The sequence below is a fragment of the Psammomys obesus genome, unplaced genomic scaffold (assembly GCF_907164565.1).
Source record: "Psammomys obesus unplaced genomic scaffold, mPsaObe1.curated_primary_1811, whole genome shotgun sequence".
NCBI lineage: Eukaryota > Metazoa > Chordata > Mammalia > Rodentia > Muridae > Psammomys > Psammomys obesus.
This window is the reverse complement of record NW_026592666.1, coordinates 11,702,646-11,726,062: the sequence shown is the minus strand read 5'-3', so window position 1 is coordinate 11,726,062 and position 23,417 is coordinate 11,702,646. Positions and strand designations below refer to the sequence as shown.

General features: G+C 50.8%; 1 protein-coding gene across 3 annotated transcripts in view; it reads left to right on the top strand.

The window, feature by feature from the left end:
- Hlcs (holocarboxylase synthetase) overlaps nt 1-23,417 on the top strand; it is a 155,309-nt gene that overhangs the window by 57,223 nt on the left and 74,669 nt on the right. For all 3 annotated transcript variants that reach the window (XM_055614902.1, XM_055614903.1, XM_055614901.1), the window contains one exon: nt 6,846-7,117. In XM_055614902.1, the coding sequence (XP_055470877.1) occupies nt 6,846-7,117 (272 nt within the window). The remainder of the gene's footprint in view (nt 1-6,845; nt 7,118-23,417) is intronic.

Here is a 23,417-nt window from a genome sequence, read left to right as displayed (position 1 = left end):
GAAGTTCTGGGGCAGCCAGGGCTGTAGAGTAAGATCCCATCTCGAGAGAGAGAGACAGAGATGGAGAGAGAGGGAGAGAAAGAAAAGAACTGTAGAGGGTAGCAGGGGTTCCACAGGAAGAATCTGCTGGCTTCATTTCCTCACCTGACTTGAACAGTGCTTACCACGTGGCCTCTTGGCTCTGTCCTTCTGTGCATCTCTGCCATCCCATATCAAACACTGACAGTCACCTGGGGCTGCCCCTCCCATTCCTGTTGAGAGGAGAGGGCTCCTGAGCATCCTGAGTGGGAGAGATGTTAGAGCAGACAGGCTGACGGTGTGTGGGAATTAAGGAGCGTCTCTCAGACCAGGGTCTCTGCCTGGTCCCAGAGATCAGTTGTGCCCCAGGGCTCCATCCTTCGTGTCTTCAGAACACCCCATTTTAGGGAGGCTGTAATGAAGAGTTGCTTTCCCGGGAGAGGGCACCGAAAACACTGGCCTAGCCAGTGGACATCCTTAGAGCTTCTACTGCCTCCTTAGATTAGGACCTCCAGGACAGGCTCACCTCTTACAGGTGTCACGTGACAGCGCTATGAAGGTGCTCAGTACATTCTTATTGGGGCTGGGCTCACAGGTCAGTGAAACTGACCCAAATCTTAAACATTTTAAATTTTTTTTTTTTTTTTTTTTTTTTTTTTATTGAGCAGAGCAAAATGAAGAAGAAGAATTGGGTTGTCTCATACACATTCCATGAGAATAGACAAACATTTGTTCCTGTTCCCTTGAGTACTTAAGAACCAGACATCCATAAAAAGGGCTTGTGCGCCTAGTCTTTGATGATTCATTTTCTGATTTTCCCGCTCCTGGTTGCTTAGCAGCGACAGTGTTATGACTGAAGCAGGACTAATCTAATTATTTATCATGAGCCAAATGTGTCTGAGATTAAAAAACAAAAAAACAAACCCCAAACTTTACAGATTGGGAAATGGAACTCCAGGACACAAATGCAGACTGCAATAGATACTTTTAACCCGAGGCTGATCTGTTAGATGAAGGTGGTGGCGGCTCTGGAGTGCCAGGCATCAGGGCCCTGGTCCCAGCTGCACTCTCAAGTCAACGCGGTGAGCAGAGCGCTCCGTCTGTGCGTCCACACCCCGCAAATGAGCTTGTCTGCGATCGTCTTCTGAACGCTGATGAACGGAGCGTCTTCTGGGTGAAAGTGTCTGTATGGCTCCAGCTGGCTGCCATTTGCTTCTTAGGCGTGATTTGTACTCAAGTAAACGCACCTGCTGTGGTGTATATTTGGTGAAAGCACGGTGTGCCAGGCACTTTCCAGTTAAGACATTTCCTGTTCCTGTCTCTGTGGGTCCTATGTTCCCGGCCCTGTGCCCACCACAGGCAGCCCTTCTGCCCTCTCTCGCCAGGGGTTGTGAGCCCAATCCTTTCTGAAATGTCTAAATGGGATTGTGTTGTACATACTCGTCTTACGTTGTGTGTGCATGTTTGGGTGAGTTGCGGTGTTCATCCAGAGGTCACTGCTGTGGCCTATCAACTCCTCCCTTTCTTTCCTCTTTTTGAGGCAGATTCTCCTACTCCCCTGGAGGTTACCAAATAGTTGAGGCCAGCTGGCCAGCAAGCCCCGGGAGTCCCTTTCCCTCCTCAGGGCCCAGCCTGGGGATTCCAAGTGTGTGTGTGTGTGAGTGGCGTCACCACACCGAGCTTCCTCAAGGAGGCTTCTGGGAGTTGGATTCAGGCTCTCATCCTTTCAAGGTAGACACTTCACCAACTCCTAGACTCTCTCATCTCTTTGATGGTGTTAGGTTTGAGCGTCATTACATGTTTATGCATGAGTAGGTCATCATTTTAAATTGCTGAGTCATGCTCCGGTGTTCTGATATATCATTGTCATTCATTTATCCATCTATTCTTGGGCATTCCGGCTGTTGAGTGCAGCAGTCATGGACACTCATGTGAAGGTCTCCGTGTGGACAGTGTGGACATGTGTTTCCTCAGGTCAGTGTTTAAGAGCTGAATTTCAGCTGTATGGTAAGCATTCTTTTATAAGAAACTGCTAGGGCTGGACATAATGCCTCGTGCCTTCAGTCCACATACCCGGGAAGCAGAGGCGAGCAGCTTGCTCTAAGCTCAAGGCTAGCCTGGTCTGCACAGAGCATTCTGGGCCAGCCAGGGCACTATACCGCAACCAGCTGAAATGTTTTCCTAAACCAGCTGGGCCTTTCTTATTCTCAGACAGTTCTGTTTGCTTTACATTTTTGCCAGCACATGGCAGTGTCTGCGTTTAAACTTCCAGCCTTTGAGTGGATGTGAGGTGTGTCTCATTGTGGTTCTTAATTTGCATTTCCCCTCGAAGAGAATGATGTCAAGCATTTTTTCGTAGGCTTATTGGTTGTCTCTTGTTTTCTGTGGACAATGTTCATTCAGAATTTTTGTCCATGTTTTAAGTTATTTTCTTGCAAATTTTAAGAGTTTAGAAATATATTCTAGATAAAAACTCTTTGTCTGCTAATGCGTGGATAATGGTTTCCCTGGTTTGTTTGCCCTTTTTTTGCTAAAATTCTCATCTTCCTTCCATTTCCTGCCTTCATTGCTGAGGATCAAGCAGGGCCACACTCTATCCCGAGCCCATCCTCAGCCCTTCATGTTCATTCCTGGAGAGCTCTGGCACAGTCTCTCTTGGTTGCCGCCTTTTCAAGTCTAGTGTGACAGATTTTCCTCTTAGAGCTCATGTATGTCTTGTCCCACCTGAGAAATTTCATATCTTGGGATCAGAAAGGCATTGCCCTATTTATTGATTGAATTGTGTTTTGGTACTTGGTAAAACAGATGCTTTCGCACGCGCGTGTCTGCAGTGGGGATCGGCCTGCACTGCCGCAGCCTTGAAACAGCTTGTCCAGTCTTCTGACTCCTTACTGCCTGAGATCCCTTTGACCATTTTAAGTATTTCGTGTTTCTCTATATATTTTAAGTTAATTTCTGGGGAAAAAACAACAACAAACCTTTCTTGAGAGTAAGGTTTGCACCAAACAGGTGTTTACACTTCTTGCAAACACACATCTTCCTGTTCTGGGTTGATGGTTGATGGTTGAGGGGAGGTTTGTGCAGAGCCCACAAAGCCCCGACTGACTCACCGGAAGGCCTCACCTCTCAATATGATCTCACTGAGGATCATGTTCCCCACACGTCGTTGGGGCCACCATCAAGACACAGCAAGCCTTCAAAGGGAGCCTGCTTCTGCTGACACCTTCATTTGACCTGAGGCCTCCACAGCAATGACCCATTTTCTCACTTAAAGCACCTTGGTGTGCAGTTCTTGTTAGCAGACCCCAGAGAGTGAATCCCACTCATTCATATCCTCTTCTGTTAACACACTCTCCTCTTCATTACCCCTTCCTTCTCCTCTTCGTCACCCCTTCCTCCTCTTTATTACCCCTTCCTCCTCCTCTTTATTACCCCCTTCCTCCTCCTCTTCATTACCCCTTCCTCTTCATCACCCCTTCCTCTTCTTCATTACCCTCTTCTCCCTCTTCATTACCCTCTTCCTTCTCCCCTTCATTACCCTCCTCTTCCTCCTCTTCATTACCCCCTTCTTCCTCCTCTTCATTAAACCCTTCCTCCTCTTCATTACCTCCTCCTTCTTCCTTCTCTTCATTACCTCCTTCTTCCTCCTCTTCATTACCTCCTTCTTCGTCCTCTTCATTACCTCCTTCTTCCTCCTCTTCATTACCTCTTTCTTCCTCCTCTTTATTACCTCCTTCTTCCTCCTCTTTATTACCTCCTTCTTCTTCCTCTTCATTATCTCCTTCTTCCTCCTCCTCTTCATTACCTCCTTCTTCCTCTGGCTTTCAGCGGTCATCTGTGTGATGGTCCCAAATTTGTATCCATGTCAGCCTCTCCCCTGAGCCCCTCCCTGCTCACTTGACCTTGCTATGTTTCCAGTAGTCACCTGAGTTTTGCACACCCATGCTGACCCGAGGCTCCTCTCCCATACCAGATGTCTGCGTGTCTGTGGGTAAGAACTGTCCTTCAGAGGGTCTACACCAGGAATCTTCCCACTTCCCATTTGGTTTATTCGTTATTACTGTGTGTGTATATGGTGGTGGTGGTGTGGGCACAGCATGTGTGTGGAGGTCAGAGAACAACTTTGTGGAGTAGGTTTATTTCTGCCTTCGTGTGGATTCCAGCACTTAGTCACTCTCAGGTTGTCAGACTTGTCTGGGAAGCAAGTCTTTTCCCACCAAGCCACCTTGTTGATCCTGATCTCCATGTTGTGAGAACATCCCAAATATGACCAGTGAGCAGATCATGTAGCCCCCACTGAGCGTGTGTTCCCACCATATGGGCTGTCATGTGGTTTCAGGCGTGTGACCGCACTTCTGTCTCCATTGGTTTCCTTCCCAAGTCAGCTCAGTTCAGAGGACAGGGCAGCACCCTCTCCTGGCTCGTCCTCGTCCTAACAGCTCTTAGGGGCTCCCTGCTGCTCTGGGGGCCCCTCACCCGTCTCTCTGTCCCTCACCCCCTCAGCCTGTGTTCTTCCAGGCCCTTTCTCCTCCCTGCTGGCTCCATGTTTCCCTCCTTGGAGCATCTGCTCTTCTGGACTCCCTCCTATATAAGTGACATCATTGCAGCCAAGCTTTGCCTACTGAGGGGAGTGTGTTCTGGGAAGCATGTTGATGTCTTTCTTAATTGTGGGAGCATCGAAGAACTCTGACACCGAATAGACAGCTGAGCCTGACTGAACAGATCCCACTGTAAAGCTTTCCTCCCTCCGTCCCTCCCTCGGTCCCCCCTCCTTCCCACGTCTTTCCTAATGTTTCCTGTTCTGTGGATCTCCTTCCTACCTCTTGCCTTTGACTTCCGGTGGCCAGCCTCCAACAGGCTCTTTCTCTTGTTTATTTCTTCCTGCAGCCATCTTCTCTGTGTAACACTCTGCCTGCTCGGCTTGTGACTCCTAGGAGACGGCGTTCTCCCACTGTTAATGGAGAACAGAGATCCTTCATTTTCCTTTACTTTGAAAGTTCTGCCACTTGCACGAGGACGTCCCAGAACTGTGGCTCTGGGGCTGGAGAGATGACTCTGTGCCTGAGGACTCGCCGTTCTGGCAGAGGACCTGGTTCTGGTTCTCAGCACCCACACAGTGGTTCACAGCTACAGTTCCAGGGGATCCAATGCCCTCTTCCAGCCTCCCTGGGCACTGAAAACACGTGGTGCACAGATACACATGCGGACAAGCTTATACACATAAACAATCATAAAGTACCCGGATCTGTTCTGTGTGGCCTCTTCTGAAGGAAGCTCTGTCTCTCAGGTCTGGGATAACAGTGTCTCTTCTGCTTTCACAGTTAGGACATAGAAGGCAGCCTGGGTGCCTTTCTGTGGAGAGGTTGGCTTCCCTTTGCCGGTGTCATTTCCCACCTTTCCACTCGGGCACTGCGTCCTTCAGGACCAGGCACTTGTGTGAGGGCACTCTGAGCCCTGACACTTCGGTGGGGGTTTGTTTCCGGTACGATAATAAACTCCCACATGAGGCAAAAGCATAAAGATGTAAGGCTGATTTTTTCCTGCTGCTATGTAGAAAGCACACAGTACTAGATAAATAGGGACTGCAGAGCGGGAGAGGACGTCTGAGATGTGCCAGGTTATGACTGGTTGGAAACTAAACGATGGCCTGTCCTTGTGTCCTTGTTTATAATTCTTAAACTGTTGTTACCATCACTGAGAACTAGGACTGGGTAATTTATGAAAGAAATCAATACCTCCCAGTTCAGAGGCTGCGAAATTAGAGGTGAGTATCTGTGTGTGTGCACACGGGTGTGACTGCCAGTGTGTGTGTGTGTGTGTGTGTGTGTGTACAAGTGTGACTGCCAGTGTGTGTGTGTGAGTGCCAGTGTGTGTGTGTGCCAGTCTGTGTGTGTGTGTGTGTGTGTACAAGTGTGACTGCCAGTGTGTGTGTGCCAGTGTGTGTGTGTGCCAGTCTGTGTGTGTGTGTACAAGTGTGACTGCCAGTGTGTGTGTGTGCCAGTCTGTGTGTGTGTGTACAAGTGTGACTGCCAGTGTGTGTGTGTGTGTGTGTGAGTGCCAGTGTGTGTGTGCCAGTCTGTGTGTGTGCATAAATGTGACTGCTAGTGTGTGTGTGTGAGAGTGCCAATGTGTGTGTGTGCCAGTCTGTGTGTGTGTGTGTGTACAAGTGTGACTGCTAGTGTGTGTGTGTGAGTGCCAATGTGTGTGTGTGCCAGTCTGTGTGTGTGTGTACAAGTGTGACTTCCAGTGTGTGTGTGTGTGTGTGTGTGTGTGTGTGTGTGAGTGCCAGTGTGTGTGTGTGTGTACAAGTGTGACTGCCAGTGTGTGTGTGTGCCAGTCTGTGTGTGTGCCAGTGTGTGTCACTGAGTGAAGGTGTCTTTGCTGGGGAAAGGGACTCTGCAGAGTTGATAGGGAGTGCTGTGAATGCCAGATGGCAAGAGGGTCACGAAAGGCCTTGGCGTTTCTTGCAGCCTCACTACGTCTGTGATAACTCACTCACTCAGTGACCTGGTAATCCACGAATGGCTTAACCCATTTGAGAGAGCAGAGCCCCTTCGACTCAGTGTCTCAAAAGTCTCATCGCAAAATACCACTAATGCATGGATTTGTGGGTTAGGTGTCTACGGGTTAGGTGTCTATGAGTTCTGGGAGACAGAATTCAAATCATAGCGCTCAGTCTGTTTGTTACATCGTGTCGGTTTAGATGTGCAAAATGCGTTAATCTGGCTCGTCTGTTTATGAATGTTAACAGGTAGCATCTTTAGGAAACAGCTGCAATTGGGGACTAAACCTCAGATCATAATCCTTTCCCCCTTTTGATGGCATAGGAAATCCAGGATCCCGTCATGCAGTGGCTTGGGCAGCACGTGGATCCTGAAGGAATCATAAAATCCAGCAAACTGTCCCTTCGATTTGTGTCCTCTTACACATCTGACATGGAAATCACCCCGTCTTCCATACCTGTGCTGACCAACCCCGAAGGCTTCTCGTCAGAGCATTTCAACCTGGAGACCTATCGCCGAAATCTGCGGACCACACGGCTCGGAAAAGTAGTTCTGTTTGCGGAAGTGACGCCCACGACCATGAGTCTCCTGGGTGGGTGAGTTCCAGCCGGGTGCTCAGCCCGGCCAGCGTGTCCACGCCTGTTGTCTGTTCTCTGTACCCCGTGCCAGGGGAGGAGACAGATGTGCCGAGATATGACTGTGCTCAAGATATGACTGGCCCCATCCTCTGTAGTGTGTGTGTGTGTGTGTGTGTGTGTGTGTGTGTGTTTAAGTGTGTGAGAGTGTGTCCAGCCGACTGAGCCATAAAGGAGGAATTAAAAGGAGCGCTTGGTCAGGGTCCGTATTTCCCACTCGGCTTTAGTGGCTGGTGTTACGCTTCCTTTAATCACCCTCTTCAAAACGCCCTTGAAGGACGTTATAAAGAAATAGTGTAACAGGTGTCAGTGGTCGGGTGACCGTTCTTCCTTGTGTTGTGGTAATCAGTGCTAAACACTTAATCTGGGGTGCTCTGCTGCAAGAGTAAATCAGAGGGGCGCGTAACTGGGCTAAAAAGAAATAAGGTGGAATCTGTGTTTTGGAAGGTGCTCTGCCCGTCCCTAGCCAGTCGCTCCAATCTCATTTGCATGTTTGGAGTTTACTCTCACTGCAAGCTTTCATTTTTATTTCTATCCCACGGCCTCTGTTTGAAGTTAAAACATGGGAAGTAGATGAAAGGGATTTTTTTTCTAAATGCCACAAATTATTTGTGCTAATTAATACAACTTTAGTTTAAGACGTTGGGTGGAATCGAGACCAGGAAGAGCAGCGTGCCTAGTTGGACCCAAACTGAAAAGTTCCATAAAGAACTGGCTTACCATTCTAGGGTTTACCCATATGGGTTTTAGATAGACGTGTAATTCAGTGTGCTTTTGTTTTAGGACTGTCTGGTATACAATTAATTGGTTGTATGTTGGTACAAAATAATGAAGTAGCTGCTGTGCCCCTGACTCTCACACAGTCGGCAAAGGGGCAGGCACCCTGTGCGGACTGGAGTGTGAAGGGCTTGGCTGAGGACAGGTAGAGCAGCAGCCACTGGTTCATGGGCCATAACCTGAGCTGTGTTAACTAGGGGCTTTGTTTAATAAGCTACTTTGTGTTGCTACAAGCAATTATTTTTTCAGCTTTATTTTCCCCCAGGAGAAAAGCATTTCTGCTCTCCTTGGGCAGTGAGACAGCTTTCTCTCTCCATGTCCGGTCTGTGCTGAGCACAGGCAGGGAAGTGGCTCTGTTGTTGGTTCCTCAGCAGCTCAGGTACTGGACGGGCAGCTGCCCTTCGACACTGTCTTCATGGGCACCTCCCACACTCCCAGGGAAAGGTGCAAAAGCAGCCTCTGGAAAAGAAGGCCAGGGCTGTCACTGCTCTAGGAAGGGGCACGCTAAGAGGTCCCGGAATAACCACAAAGGGACCAGGTGACAGCAGGCAAGCCACAGATGGTTGTGCTTCCGGAATGCAGCCAGTGGCTGTGGTGTGGACACTTCTCTGTGGCTGAGGGAGCGCACCCTGACCAAGGCAGCTTTACAGAAGGAAGGGTTTATCTGGGCTCACAGTTCCAGAGGGACAGGAGATATCACGGGGAAGCATGGCAGCAGGCCGGCCTGGTGGCTGGCACACCTCAGGTGGAAAGCCAGAAGCGGAGTGTAACTGGGATGGAAGGAAACTCTCAGCCTGCCAGCAGTGATGGCTTCTTCTAGCAAGGCCACAGTTCGTGGGCCTTTCCAGACAGCCACCAACTGGGAACCAAGTGTTCAAGGCTTGAGCCTGTGGGAGGCATCTCATCCAGTCACCACAGATCCGGCCATGCACCTCACGCAGGTACCTGAGAGGTGCGGAGCTAGCGGATCAGACGCTTCCCTTCCACATACTTCCCTGCTGTGTGTCCTTGGATCCAGCAGTTCCATCCATCATCTCTTGGACAGTCACATAGCACTGCATGGTGGTGCAGAACACATTAGGTGACAGGATGGAGAAAGCAGGCTGGGTCACAATTCCCGAAGACTCTAGAAGTCCATACTTGGCTCCAGGTTCCTACCTCATGGCCTAGTCTCATGACCTACACACAGAAAGAAAACAAAGCTAGGAAACGAATGCAGTCTTCACGTGTTCATTTACATGTGTGCGCGCGCATAGGCCAGAGGTCAGGGCCTCCTCAGCCCCTCCTAACCTTAGTCTTTGAGGTAGGGGCTGTCATTGACCTCAGGTTTGACTGGATGAGCTAGTCAGCGAACCTCAGGGACCCATGTGTCCTCCCCCCCCCCCCCCCCACTGCCTCACAGGCATGCGGTGCTGCACCCGGCTTCAGGGTGTTGGAGAGCCAAACTCACGTCCTTCTGTTCGTGTGGCATATTCCTCACCAGCGGAGCCACTTCCCCAGGCGGGGTCCAGGTGAAGGCTGGTCATCATCCAGGCTGGGGCGGTAAACCTGGGGTGATGAGAAGCCTTCATGGCACTGTTTCCATCTGTTCAGAAAAGTGGCCAAGAAAGACCTGTGCTGTGGATATGTCGTAGCCCCAGTGTCCACACGTGGAGACAGTTCTTCTCCTTTTAAGGTTTCTTTAGTCACGGATTTTATGAAGAGTGTTGCTCCTCCTCCCGAGGAGTGGACCCACCCGAGGGTCCAGCCTGAGGGTGAGGCTGGGGGTTCAGGCAGGGTGAGCAGGGTGGGGCCGGTGAAGTCAAGCCGAGGGCAAGCTGCTGCAGACAGCAGGTTGAATGGCTTTGGGCGACCAATCAGGTTCCTCTACGCCACCTCTGAGCCGGCCAGTGGATGTTTGTCTATGGGCAGACTCTCCAAAGGCAGGGGACATACTTTCTGCCCAACTACTTCCATAGCCACAGCCTTGGCTGCCCCAGGCCAAGAGCCCTAATGGCACTTTGCCAGGAATGTCCACACATGAGTGCTTTGTCTTCATGCATGCCAGAAGAGGGCATCAGATCCAGAAGGTTGGGAGCCACCGTGTGGGGCTGGGAATTGAACTCAGGTCCTCTGGAGGAGCAGCCCAGGACTGGGCTATCTCTGCAGAGCTATCTCTGCGGCCCAGGACTCTGTAGGAAACATCAGCTTTTGTTGTTGTTGCTTTCTTACTGTCTTTAAAGCCATCCTTCTTCTGTTGTTGTAAATCTAGGGAGAGCTGCGGGTTTCTCGTCTGACACGTGCTTGGGCACTCTTTTGGGTTTCACTGCAAAGCCTCATCAACCGCAATCTGCAGCAGGAGACGCTGGAAGCTCTCCTGTGGTCCCTGGGTGTGACAGAGGGTGTGTCTGGAGGTCACAGCCCTGTGACGGCTCCCTTCCAAAGACAAGCAGTAAACGTCTGATTACTGAGGACCCTCCCCCAGTCACCACACGTGGCCGTGCCATCCCGTTCCGTGGCACTCTCGTCCTTTCTCCTTCGGCGCAGTTGTTTTCTCTGGCGTATCTTGCTGGCCATGAGTGTTACCCCACTCTGCTGTATGGGGGAGGAGTCTGGAGCCGTGGTCTGGCTGCTGGCCCCGTGGGAGTCCAGAGCTTTGTGGTGTTGTTCTGCGCTGCTCCCGTGTTCGGTTAGCTCCGATGCCGGGTAGAGTCCTGAGGTGTGGGCTCCGGGCTGCGCCTGCCCAGGGGACCTCTGGCGGCCACATCGTGCAGCTGAGCTGGGGAGCCGTCTGCAAGTGAGGGGCAGGCTGGGTGTGGATGGGCACGAGAACCTGTCCCTGCACAGGCACCCCACGTGCTGGCCCTGATAGGACGTTTAGGGAGCCTGTGCGTTGTGTTTACTGGTGAGATGAGGGGTTGGCCTGCTCGGGAGGACGGCCTGAGGCTGCAGCACCCCGGCCACGGGATGACCAAGTCAGGAGTCATTGTTAGTTCTGGAATTGTCTTTTCTTTGAGTCATAGCGTCTTTCTTGATCGACTGATGCCAAGTCTCTGTCAGATACTGGAATGACTTGTGAAGCCATCATGGGGAGCCAGAGGAGCACAAAGTAACTGTGCTTGTGTGTGCGTGCTGGGTGGACTCAGCAGGCCTTGGCTAGTTTTCATTTGTGTTGAATAATTTTGCTTTTCCCATGTAACGTTTAATCACCACTACTTAAATCCTGCATTTTTTGGGGCACGTCTGCCCACAGCACTGTCTGGGATAGCTGGGCACTGTGGGCACAAGCTGACACTACTGTTTCAGGACCCCAGAGGTGTGTTGTGCTGCCACTCTTGGTCTGGAGGAGGGCACAGAAGAGGCAGCGCGAGCCGTTGGTGCATGGTTACTGCTGTTGTGTGCTGTTCTAGGGCTGGCGGTCGGGGCTGGCCGTCATCTCGCTCCGGACCATGACAGTGTTTCCAGCTGGCTCCAGACTTGGCAGCGTGCCTCCTAGCTGTGAGACCATGGATCGGAAGCTGCCCTAGTGGTGTGTCAGGGCAGCCACCACACTCCCACTGTCTCTCAGTGCTCACCAGTGCTTCAGAGGGATGGTTTTGTGGTCTTGTGAGGAAGGGGGGCTTGGGAGACGGTTGATTCCACTGGCAAACGGAAAGGAAAGACACAGTCCCGTGAGAGCCTTGAAAAGCCACTGTTGGATGTCGTGTATAGGAACTCATATATGAGTCTGTGATTCCAGCACCAGGGAGGTTGATGTGGGAGGGATGCTGTGAATGCAAAGTCAGCCTAGGCTACATGTGTTCAAGGTCAACCTGGACTACATAGTGAGACCCTGTTTCCAAATATTTTATGATTTCCTTTGGGTGCTAGGGATCACATTAGTGAGAATGGCCTCAGTCATTTTGGAAGCAGTATTCTGATCTTCAGAGTTCGGGGGGAGCCCAGCCTCCCCAGCCAGTCCCGAACCTCCCTCTCTTCCATCTCTTCCCCTCCGAAAGTGCACCAGAGCTTGCTGCTCTCTGCTCCCTCTCCTCTCCGCCAAGCCTGAGAAGACAGAAATTGGGCTGGAACTAATTTAATGGCTGAGTGACCTCACAGTGGAGAAACAGCCGGATCCTAATAGGGGCTTTGTCTCCATTCCCACCCTGGCTGGTAGCGTGCCAGTCCAGAGTCAGGCGGGAGGCACAGGTGGGAGCCATTAGCGCTGTCAGAGAGTTTGAAAAATTGATTCTGGAGGCTGAGCGGATAGATTGGACTTGACAGTGTTGTCCTAGAGATTCTAAGGGAAAATCCTGTAGTTTAATTCGAAATCCCTTGATTATTCATTAGCTTTCCAGATGGCTTTTGTTGGTGCTTTACATATTAATGCCTGTATTGTGTTATCCGAATACTCCTAATGTGCACACAGGTAATAGGAGAGAACAAACTTGTTGGTAAGTGTCCCAAATTAATGGGATATTAGTGTAATTGTGAAATAAAAGGGTTTTAAGAAGTTGATTGCTTTGGAATAATTAATGTGAGATTTTTTTTAAAAAATGGGCCAATTTAGTGCTTTAAAAGTGAAAATGATTGGAGAGTTTCCCCTTATTTGAATGTTTACATCTAAATTAAAGTTTAGGATATAATTCCAGCATTTGACTTCTGCAGTGGTCACGACTGAAGGGTTATTCTGGCAAGCTCTCCAGGAATTTTATTTGGTTGATCCAATTCCACACCTGAATAAGTTAACCCTTCCCATGCCAGCCTACTCAAGTGGAATTACTTTAGGGGCCTGCTTTTCTTTCAAAGATGTTTTCACAAGAGTTTTTAGCGTTCTAGAAGGGTTGCTGTGGTTGCGTTTATATGTTTGTGTTACGTTCATGTGTTCACGTGAGGCCGGAGACTGACAGTGTTTCCTCAGTTGCTCTCCACCATTAGTTTTAGTCAGGGTCTCTCACCTGGCCTGGAGCTTTAGCTGATCCACGAGCTGCAGGAGCCTGCGTGTCTCCACCTCCCCGGCCCAGGATTACGTGAGGGTGGGATCATCAGGTCCTCAAGTTCTTGAGAGGCAGGTCCCACTTATTACTGTGACGGTGACAGTTCAGTGATGGTCACAGCGCGTCCTGTTTAGATGGTGGTTCACTGGAATGGACCTTCTCGGTTTCTCTCAGTATTTTGGTATCTTAGTCGTTTTGCGTTGCTCTAACAAAGTGTGTCTGTGCTAGGTTGATGAGGCCAGGGCATTGCTCCTCTCCTCCTGGAGGCTGTAAGTGAGAGACCGGGGTACCCTTGGGGTCAGGTCCTGGTGAGGACCCCACTTTGAATTCCATGTAGCTGCCTTCTAGTTTAGGTTGTTCAGATGGTGGGAATGGGTGAGAGCGCCATTCAGGGCCCCTTCTGTAGGGCAATAACCCCATCCTGAAGGCTCTGCCTCTGCGACCTCGTCCTCCCGAAGCTCCACTTCTCACACCGTCACAGTGGGGCTGAGCTAGCGTGGGGAAAGCACAGGCACTCTGTCCATTGTGCCCTTTAACCTGAGGCATCCTGGCCTCCACTGCACCACAGAGCAGAGGGGAGTGTGACCAGGAACACAGTACACCTGACTCTGCAGGGAGGGGCTACTCAGCCATGGCATGGACTAGGCCAAAGGCCCTGTTGAAACCTTGCAGATCACAGCATGGTCTTTGAATACTCTCAGTGGTGGCTGTCTGAACCTTTTGAGGGAGTCTGAGACCTTCAGGAAGTCTCTGTAAAGCATGTGCAGAAACTGTGTAGTTCTTTAGTATATACATATTTTTACCATTTATTTACTACAAAAGAAAATTTGCCCACTAATGCGATTCCCGACTTGTTTGTTTTTACATAAAGACAGATTTTGGCTGAATATTTGATACTGTAGGACATAGAGCCTCTTTCACAGTTGATTGATACTTTGATTTTATAACTACCAATGCCAAGGACACTGTTTTGCTTAAATACAAAGAGGCAGAGTATGTTGAGGGCCAGTTCAGAGAGTGCTGGAAATTCTTTACTAATTCCAAGTCAAAATTTATAGAACAATGTTTTAAAATGCAGCTCAACTCAGAAGTTAAAAACCAGACACTAACACAATCAAAAGATAGAGTGATTTCAGGCCTGCCAAGATGGCTCATGGGTGGAAACAGTTGCCCCCAAGCCTGAGGACTGCATTCGATCCCTGCAGCCCACATGCTGGGACAGAACTGACTCCTCAGGTTGTCCTCTGACTTGTGCACAGACGCCATCGCACGCGTGTGCGCACACACTTGCTGCACACGTGCACAATAAGGAGGGAAATCTAGTTCACTCAGGGTCACCAACTTGATATCTGCTGAGACATGAGGGTCGCAGGCAAATATAGACAGTCTCGTGGTTCATAATTAAGCCATTTTGTTTCTTTAAGAGTAAGGAATTCTGTATGAACCACTGCGGCTCACAGCATATGCTCGTGTCAGAGCCAAGCACGGCGCCTCAGGCAGCAGTTATTGGAGCTGTGTGGCATGCTGGCACACACATGGCGAAGTGCGTGTGTGTCCGGAGCCGTGGCCGCAGTGACATGCAGGGTGCGGCGATGTGAGCGCTGGCGGAGACGCCGTGGGCTCTTTAGGTGTCTGCATTTGAGTTAATCTTGCTTCGTTGTGTGTTCAGAGACCTTTTATTGCCATATTTTGTGTTGCTTGCTTGTGTCCAGACACAGTTGAAGAGCTGCTTGGTAAACCAGTAGGCCCCAGCAAATGGGTAACGGCGTTACACTGTTTCCTTCTGTGCACTGTGCACTGTGCACTTGGTAATCATCTGCTTGGCTTTATTTAAAGTTCAGCCACTCAGCTGGTCTCTCCTGAGCTCCAGCTGTATATAGGTACAGTTGGTGGGGTGAGATCCTTGTGCTTAATTGCCAGAACTGTATAAACCTTATGTGGTCTTACATACCTGTAACCATGGCACTTTGAAGGTGGAGGTAGTTCAAGATCACAGTTACATAGTGAGTTTAAGGCTGGCCTGGGCTATGTGAGACCCTGTCTCATAATGAAGGAAAGAAAGAAGGAAGTAAAAAAGAATAAGAGAGAAATAATCACTAAGGATAACCTCAAGGATGTCTTTAACATCTCATTGTGGTAGCTCAGGTTCACCTCAGAGAAGAAGCGAGGAACTGGCTGCAGTGTAGAGGTGACCTGGAGCCTGCAGGTGGCTAGCAATGTTCTCACTGGAGTCTGTAGGGTGCAGAGGAATTAGTGCCCTGCCTCAAGTCCATGGCCTGACCTGGGTGACCAAAGTGTGCTTACCAGACGTCTGGCCATGGCCCAGCAGGTCAGCCAGGGATGCCGGGGTGCATCTTTGGCTACTGGGCCTGGGCCAGATCTCACCGCTTTCCATGGTGAAAGGGTCAGGTGATCGGAGCCCACCAGGAAGTGCAAGGGGGTAGGCAGCTGCACACAGGCTTTGCAGGGTCTCTGTGAAGGTGGAGGCTGGTGAGCGGCGCTTTACTCTGTCTGCAGCTAAGATGAGTGTTCTCTGTCTTGGGGAGTACACACAGCCACTCATTTGGAAACTGAAAAAAAGCAAGACTTAAAAATCTGTACATAGGTTTTGAGTTTTTCTTTAGTGTTCACCATGGTTTTTGACAACAATGAAATCTTACTGCTGCAGGTCCTAGGTGGAGAATCACCGTCCACCCTGCCCAGAGAGCCTGTGTTTACCATCTGTTGGAGGCTGCAACTTGGTCTGAGGCAGCAAGACACATGCAATGAGAAAAACTTTCCACAAGTTGGTTTATGCGTTAGTACTAGTCCTAGCTTGACACGCTTTTACATAGGTTTAGAATGGAGTGTTCACAAAGGCATGGCCACTCACCTGTGCACATGTGGTGTGGAGACAGGCTGAGCTCTGGGTTTACAAACGTGTTGTGTTAAAACCCTGTAAATGTGTAAAGAAAAAATAACCAGGCTCTTGTGTTGGGTAATCAAGCAGATACTTTCCCTCGTGTTATTAAGCTGCCTTTCTTCACTTCCGCCTCTCTCCTGACTTTGCTTTGTGGCATATTTAGAACCTTTGTTTTTCTTTCAAATGAAATGCTTACCTGCTTTGGAGGTGAGAGCTGAGTGGCTGTCACCTGCCCTGTTAAAGTCTTTACAGAGGGCACACCTCGGGGACGGAGTCTGTTTCTGTACTGAGGGTATTCAGTCACTCGAGAGCCCAAAGCTGCATTTTTAATGCATTGTACAAGAAGTCATTCATCATTTTCTTTTTTTTTCTTTTTCTTTTTTCTTTTTTTTTTTTTTTGGCTCTCCCTGAAGAGTATTCAGATTAGTGAAGAGAGTGGTGAGGTCATTGGCTGGTAGAGGGGGTTTTCTTAGGGTGTGGGAAGGGCACAGGGAGCTGGAGGAGAGGAGGAGCTTGGAGAGGTCTAGTCCTGCTTCTCTCTGCTATGGGCCATGGAGCTCTCACACTTGGAAGCTGGAGAATGTATGTGTGGAGCCTTACCTAACAGCAGCTGCTCTGCGTGCGGCCATGGTGCCGACCTGGGAAGGGGGGCTCTGGCTGCCCTTACGGGCTTTCCACAGCCGGACACCAGCCGGCTCGCAGAGCCTCTCTGGGCGGGCTTCCTGGTTTGCACGGTGATGATGCTGTCTTGCGTATGTGGCCCTTTAAGAAAAGCAGTCTAAAATTGTAGTTCTTTTTTCATGCTCTTCTCTCAAATATCACACCCTGACCACAGCTTCTTCCCTCCCCACCCTTTCCCCTCTCCTCCAGATGCCCTTCACCCCCATCTCCCCTCAGAAAAGAGCAGGCCCTCCAGAGACATCCACCGGCCATGGCATAACACAGTAAGACCAGGCACACATGCTTCAAAGATGGACAAGGAAGCCAGCAGGAGGAAAGGGGTCCTTCAGAGGCAGGCAGGAGTCAGGGACAGCCCCACCCCACTGTGAGGAGCTTAATTTTAAAGAAACAGACTCCTCAAGCGAGGCAGCATACAGGAGCCTACATATAAATGGCCCCAGACTTTCTCAGCTTACAGGCTTTCTCAGCTTAGCTTGAGCATGGAGGCTAGACCAGCAGGTACCTGAAGTCCAAGCTGGAACACTCACTTGCTGACCGACCCATTTCTGTCTATTCCATGCCCTGCTCAAAAGAGAACCTACAGCAACAGGGATTGCACGTTCTCTCTAAGTCATTTACACCTCCTGAAGCTGCTGTCCAGTCAACATGGAACACGTTCTGCCTTGCTGTTCCACACCACGGGAAAGCCACATGCACATGCCTCACTCATGACAGACACGAAGCGTCATTGAAGTCCTCCAGAGTTGTAGCAGTGATGAGTGACAAGATTTCGCTCCAGAGCCCAGTGAATGTGGGTGGGTTCCATGTCCCTGTCATGCTGAGTAGCCACTGTCATGGGTGGGAGTGGGAGCAATTGTTCAGGTGAGCATTTAAATGCTTCCCCTTGGAGTCAAGTGACATTCAAGAGGGAACTGTGTCCTTGGGTCACTTCCAAACCAAACAGCCAGACTGTGGGGGAGGAGGGGGAAGGGGGCTGGGGCAGTAGCTGTGGTACTGTATACTCGTAACCCCAGCTTTGGGGAGGTGGAGGCAGGGTGATTAGGAGTCCAAGGTCGTCAGCCCCTGTGTAGTGGATTCTGAGAGCAGCCGGGACTGTGAAACCTTGTCTGAATGAATAACCAGCAGGTACATAAACTCAGCAGCCCCAGGAGCCACCCCTCAGTACTTGAGAGGAGCAGAGGGCTGAAGGAAGGGAGGGTCAGCAGAGGGGAGTGCCCTCTGAGGTGAGGTCTCACTGACACTTCAGACCTTGGAGTTCCTTCAGGGCTTGTTTGGCTGGTCAGCACATAGCATCCAGGCTCAGCCTGGTATCTCAGAGAGGCCGCTTGTGCTTGGGACGGGGTGCAGAGTGTGAGGAGGAGGCGGCCTCTGCCTTCTCCCCTCCCTGGAATTTTCCTCTGGGATCCTTTCTCCTCATTTTCAGTACCCTTCCTACTTTTGAAACTAATCAGTGGGGCTTTGTCTTTTCAAGCAAAACACAAACCAAGATGTGTTGTACTTTTGGCATTCTGTGATGTCTGTGGAGGGTATGAGTCTCAGGCGAGAACCAGAACTTGTCCAGAAGCTCTGTAGAGTACTGGCCCAGCCCTTTTGTTTGGCTCCCCTTCCCTTCCCAGTGCCTGCCCGCTGCTGATATCTGCAGGGGCCTCAGTGGAACCAAGGCCTTCAGGTTGTCACAACAGCATCTGCCGTGTGCGCCCGTACCCAGAGCACAGATGTGGACAGTCCTCGCCAGCATGGCGTGGGATCTCGTGGTGACCCCATGCTCTCTGAGGGCTCAGAGGCCAGCCCCCCACTGCAGTCAGGTGTGCCCACAGCCACAGCAAGACTCTCTTGCCATGGTTCAGCTAACAGTTACTGAGTCCATGCTGGTTCCATCTCTCTGACTGGGTCTTCATAGACCCATCCCGATCCACAGTGGAAATCTGCCCGTGACCGTGCTCCAAATAGAAAAAGCCTTACCTCTGCACTGAGTGGTCATGAAGTCTATTAGCCTGGGACACGTTGGTGGCCACTGTGGACCTTGTTGTCCCAGCCAGTACGTTTTTTAAGCCTCTCCATCATACTAGTGGGACAGGCTGCTTGTTCCTTCGTGCCATTTTCCGTGAATGTGGGTACCAACGTTGCTGGGCTGTTCCTAAAACTTGCGTCAGGATGACGGCAGCTGCACCAGGGCTTGTCAGCAGGTGCCAGTCCCTGACTCGCAACACTCTCTTGGTTTCCTTGAGTGGCAGCTGCGGTAGGACATTTTGAGTTAATGCAACTTCCTGTGAGGGCAAGGCTGCCTTCCTTTCTCTTCTGTCTCATTCACAGCAACCCTTCAAAGGTCAGCCGCGGTGAATGTGATTAGATAAAAGTCTCGAGGTCGGATGTTTTGTGAACTTGAAAACAAAACTGTAGTAATGATCAGGTTTTAAAAAATAAGCAGAGTGCCAGAGGCTTAGGGGGCAACACGAAAATGTCTAATGCATGCGTAAACCAGAAGGACAAGAGAAGAAAACATTTGAAGAAGTAACAGCCAGATGTTTCCCCAGTTTGACAAAAGATAAATTTACAAGTTCAAGAAGTTCAGCAAACCGAAGCAAGGTAAATACGGTGAAAAGCACCTAGGTCCACCATGCTCACTACCAAAGCCCCAAATCACAAAGAAGTGTGTCAGTCAGTCTGAGGAAACCAGCATGTTGTGTTCAGGCAAACGGTGTGGCCTCCTCAGAAACGGCAGAGTCCAGAAGACTGTTGATGGAGGCAGAGCCGTGTTCGTAAGGGCTCAGAGAAAGCCACCATCAGTCCAGGCTTGCAGGCACAGCAGAGGCTGCTGCTGCTGTGAAGACAGCATTTCAGGTCAAGACCCGGGCATGTGCAGGTGCCCCGGGAGGACGCCTGAGAGCCGGTTCCCGAGAGTGCGGAGGCTGCTTGCACGCCACAGGGAAAGAAGGCAGTGGGGCGGCGTGCAGGAGGCCGTGTGGGAATGTGTACCCAGAGCTGGCGGTGTTCGGAGGACACCCGGGAGGCCTGGCTGGGGGAAGGGGTGGGCACTAGGGACGGACCCTGAGGTGGACAGAGTGGACCTGTCGCCCTGTGCTTGCCAACTACCGACAGTGCCAGCTGCCCACACCCCTGCTGTCACGCTGCCCCCCCACAATGGCCCCAGACTCCCCCCAAAAGAAATCCTTCTGTTAGTTGCTTTTGTGATTTTTGCCTTTGTCATAGCAGTGAAGGAAGTAATAATCCAGAAGGCTATCTGTGTGGATATCTGAGGAACTTAGAAAGCCCCTTTCTACCCAATTCACTGGACATCTGCCCAAACAGAGCTTCTGCTGCCATGGTGGATGGTCAGCAGAAGTACCTACGGCAGCCCCGGCCTTCCTGGCCAGCCACGGGACAAACTGACCCTTGCTGCCCGGCCCCTAGGCCGTGCTAAGAGGTGGAGTCAGGAGTGGGCTCTGCAATCCCTAGAGGAGGTGTGAAAAACCCAAGGCAAAGTTGCAGTTAAGAACCAAGTGGAAGGGGCTAGAGCGATGGCTCAGGGTTGGGTCCAAGACCCTCATCTTGACTCTCAACCATCTGTAATGCCAGTTCCAGGGATCAGGCGCCTTTTCTGAGTTCTGTGAGCACCAGGCATGTGTGTGCTTTGGGCTTCTTTGGATGCCCTCGGAGTGGATGAGCTGTATTATATGCTTACAGGGGAGCTATGAGAAGGACATTTGTGCCGTTGAGAGCACTCCGTGGCTTAAGGTGCTTGCTACCAACGTGAGTTCACACCGTAGAAGGCGAGAACTGATCCCGAGGTGGCTGGATAGTGTCCGCATATATGCAGCAGCGTGCACACACCTGTACGTTACACACACATGCACACACACACAGATCAGTACATAGGATGAAAAGAAAACCTAGTGCTCAGCGGTGCAGGTTCAGGCTGCTGGTCTGTGTGAACCACAAACCTGAGGCAGAGCACACAGAGAGCACACACTGTCACGTCTGCACAGGCTGAGGCCTCAGGGCCGGCTGGCTGTGGAGCAGAGCAAGGGGGCTGCCAGCAGGGAAGTGGCCACCTGCCGAGGTCTCCGAGAGGCTCTGCTAAACTGGTGTGCCCATCTGACCACAGCCAGCAGGCTGGGGGACGCCCCAGCCAGCCAACCGCACGTGAAAATCTCAAACGCTGGCCTGGCGGGGCTGTGTGTGGTGATGTTGAAATGTGGAAGGCAGCAAGATGGATAGGTGGGTGGGGCGATGGTCTGATGTGCACCAAAGCAAGCATTTAGAGTATCTGCTAGACTCTAGGTGGCCGGCACAAGGTGTCCATGCCCAAATTCAGCCTTCTTGTGATGTCTGAATATTTTTATAATGAGCAAACCATCATGGACTTTTTTAAAAAGTAGCAGTGATGGTGTGTTTAAAATAGATTAAAGCTGTAAAATGAGTTTAAGTAAACCGATTTGGTCACCCTTGTTGTGTTTGTAAAGGCTGCTTCGTGAAGAGAGCTGTGTGGTTACCTGTACATGTGTGGCTCTGTCTGTCTGTCCGTCTCTTGTTCAACCTTCTCTCCTTCCGTGGAGAAAACAGCGCAAGTTCTATGAGAAACAGAAGGTCAGGCTGAGGTGTTGCTCCTGTAACTTCCTTAGGTCTTAGGTGCCCTAAGTACTCAATTTAAAACAAAGCCTTCAGCCTGTGTTCTCGCTCTCCAAAAGCCCGGGGGTCTAACTTCTCTTTCTTTGTGCCCCTAGTGAAAACATTTTAAAAATCTGAATTTGTGTGCACATAAAGTTTTCATTTCTCACACCTCACATCACGCAGCGTCCTGTCACGGCCTTTACAAGTGTGTGCAGAGTACCAGGCTTCCCGCTGGGCGCCTGGCTGGTCCCGGGGTTGCCGTAAAATATTCTACCTCATGTTGAAAAGATACAATTAGCAGTGTTCTCATTATTGGAAATATTCTCATTAATGTACATTCTGATGTCATTTTATTCCATAATCCCTCAAAAGAGCCTCTGGAGGAAAGTGGGGTGCAAATCCAAGCAACGGTCCGTGCCAAGTCTCTCTTCCTCCCCCCTTGCTTTTCTGAGGCCTTCCTGACCTTGAGCCTCCAACTGTCGCCCAGAGGCCAGGCACGCTCTGTCCTCTGGGCGATTCCCAGCAGTGGGAGCTGGTCCTTGAGGTGATCTTCCTCCTGACCCTTGTGAAAGGGTTTCCTTAGGCCTGAGAAAATCTCATCTCCAGCGTGAGTGAAGTCAGGCTCTGAGGACAGAAGGGCAGACAGAGAAAGCCAGCTTTTCTGTTTACATGTGTTTTTAAACCACCAATTAGCTGGTAGCCAGGACGATGCATTTAAGGTGTGAGGAGGCTGGGGAGATGGCTCAGCAGTTAAGGCATGTTAGGCAAGCTGGAGAGTCTGAGTTCAGATCCCCAGCTTGCTTGTAACCTGGGGAGGCGGAGACAGGAGGATCCCTGGAGCTCGCTGCTCAGCCTGGCTAGCTGAATCTGTGAGCTCCAGGCAAAAATTAAAACAGAAAACAAACAAACAAATAATGAAAACAACACGACACAACACAATGGGGAACCTTTGGGGAAAATACCGGACATCCAAATGTACCTGCTCATGTTATACACTCTCACACACATGAATATGTATCACACATGCGCGCGCGCGCACACACACACACACACACACACACACACACACACACACATACACACGAAGAATCATGGGTAGGTCAGCAATGGCAGCCAGGAGTTGACAGCATTCGCCTGGCCTATGCATGAGTTCTTTCTCTGTGCCAGATATGGCCCTTCCTTCCTCCCCGGGACTTGCTGTGGCGGCAGGAAGCCTGAGTGCTGGTGAGGGGTGGCCCTCCCTCGAGGAGCTCCCTCCCAGGGCAGCAGGCTGCTCCCACCAGCAGAGCTGCGGCCAGAAGCCGAGGCCGCCTGGCCTCCTGCGTTGGTCCTTCAGTATCAGTTTCTGAAGGCTCTCAAGTGAAAACACGCTGTGGGGTGGCGTTAAAGTCGTGATAAAACAACTCTTCAGATTCTCTGTAGTCTGGCGGTGCGTGGCTAGGGCCCCAGGGTACAGATTTTCCCAGTTCCTTTCCCGTTCTACTGCCTCAAGAGTCCAACAGCAGCAGCCTAGGCTTTTCTGGAAAAGCTCCACCCACATTGCAGAGAAAAGGAATTGTAGGTAGAAGGCCTCGTCTCCTGATTTTTAAGGTCAGAGCTTGGGTGGGACCCTCGGGTGGGACTGAAAGTCCAAGAGTCTGGTTTTAACCAGCTTGTTACAGACACAGCATTAAGGACTGCAGTGTGTTTAAGATGAAGGGTTAATGGAGTGGAGCGACGTGGTGGGCCCGAAAGACTTTCAAGGCAGGTCCTCCAGGCCAGTCTAGTGACGGTGGGAATCATCAGCAGTGGGTAACCCAACCGTTTCGGGTCTCGTGTTTGCCAGACTTTTTGAAATCAAAAGACATTTTGATGCAAGGTGCAGGCTGTCAGGGTCACCTTAGGGCTGACCTTAGATCTGAAAGTGAAAGTGTCTTTTTAAAATTATTATTATTGTATGTGGGGGGGTGGGAGGTGGGGTGTAGGGGGTGAGGTGTGTGGGGGTATGGGGGGTAGGGCAGGGTGAGTGGGGTGTGGGGTGGGGTGTGGGGGGCAGGCTGGGGTGAGGGGGGTGGGGGGTGGGGCGTGGGGTGAGGCACACAGTATGGAGGTGCTAGGACAACTCTGCAGGCTGGTGCTCTCCTAGCTTTGCCTGGGTTCCGGTGTTTGACCCACTGAGCTAACTTTCAGGCCCAAAAACCTTTCTGTCATAGCACAGCTGAAAGAATGTTCACCTAAAAGTAAGCATCTTTCTTTTACTGAGTTGAAAAGACCAGTTACGATTGTGCCACTGGCTCTCTGAGCCGAGACCCCGCCCACTCAGTGTCTTGCTCTGTTGGAAGATGGCAAAGCTGGG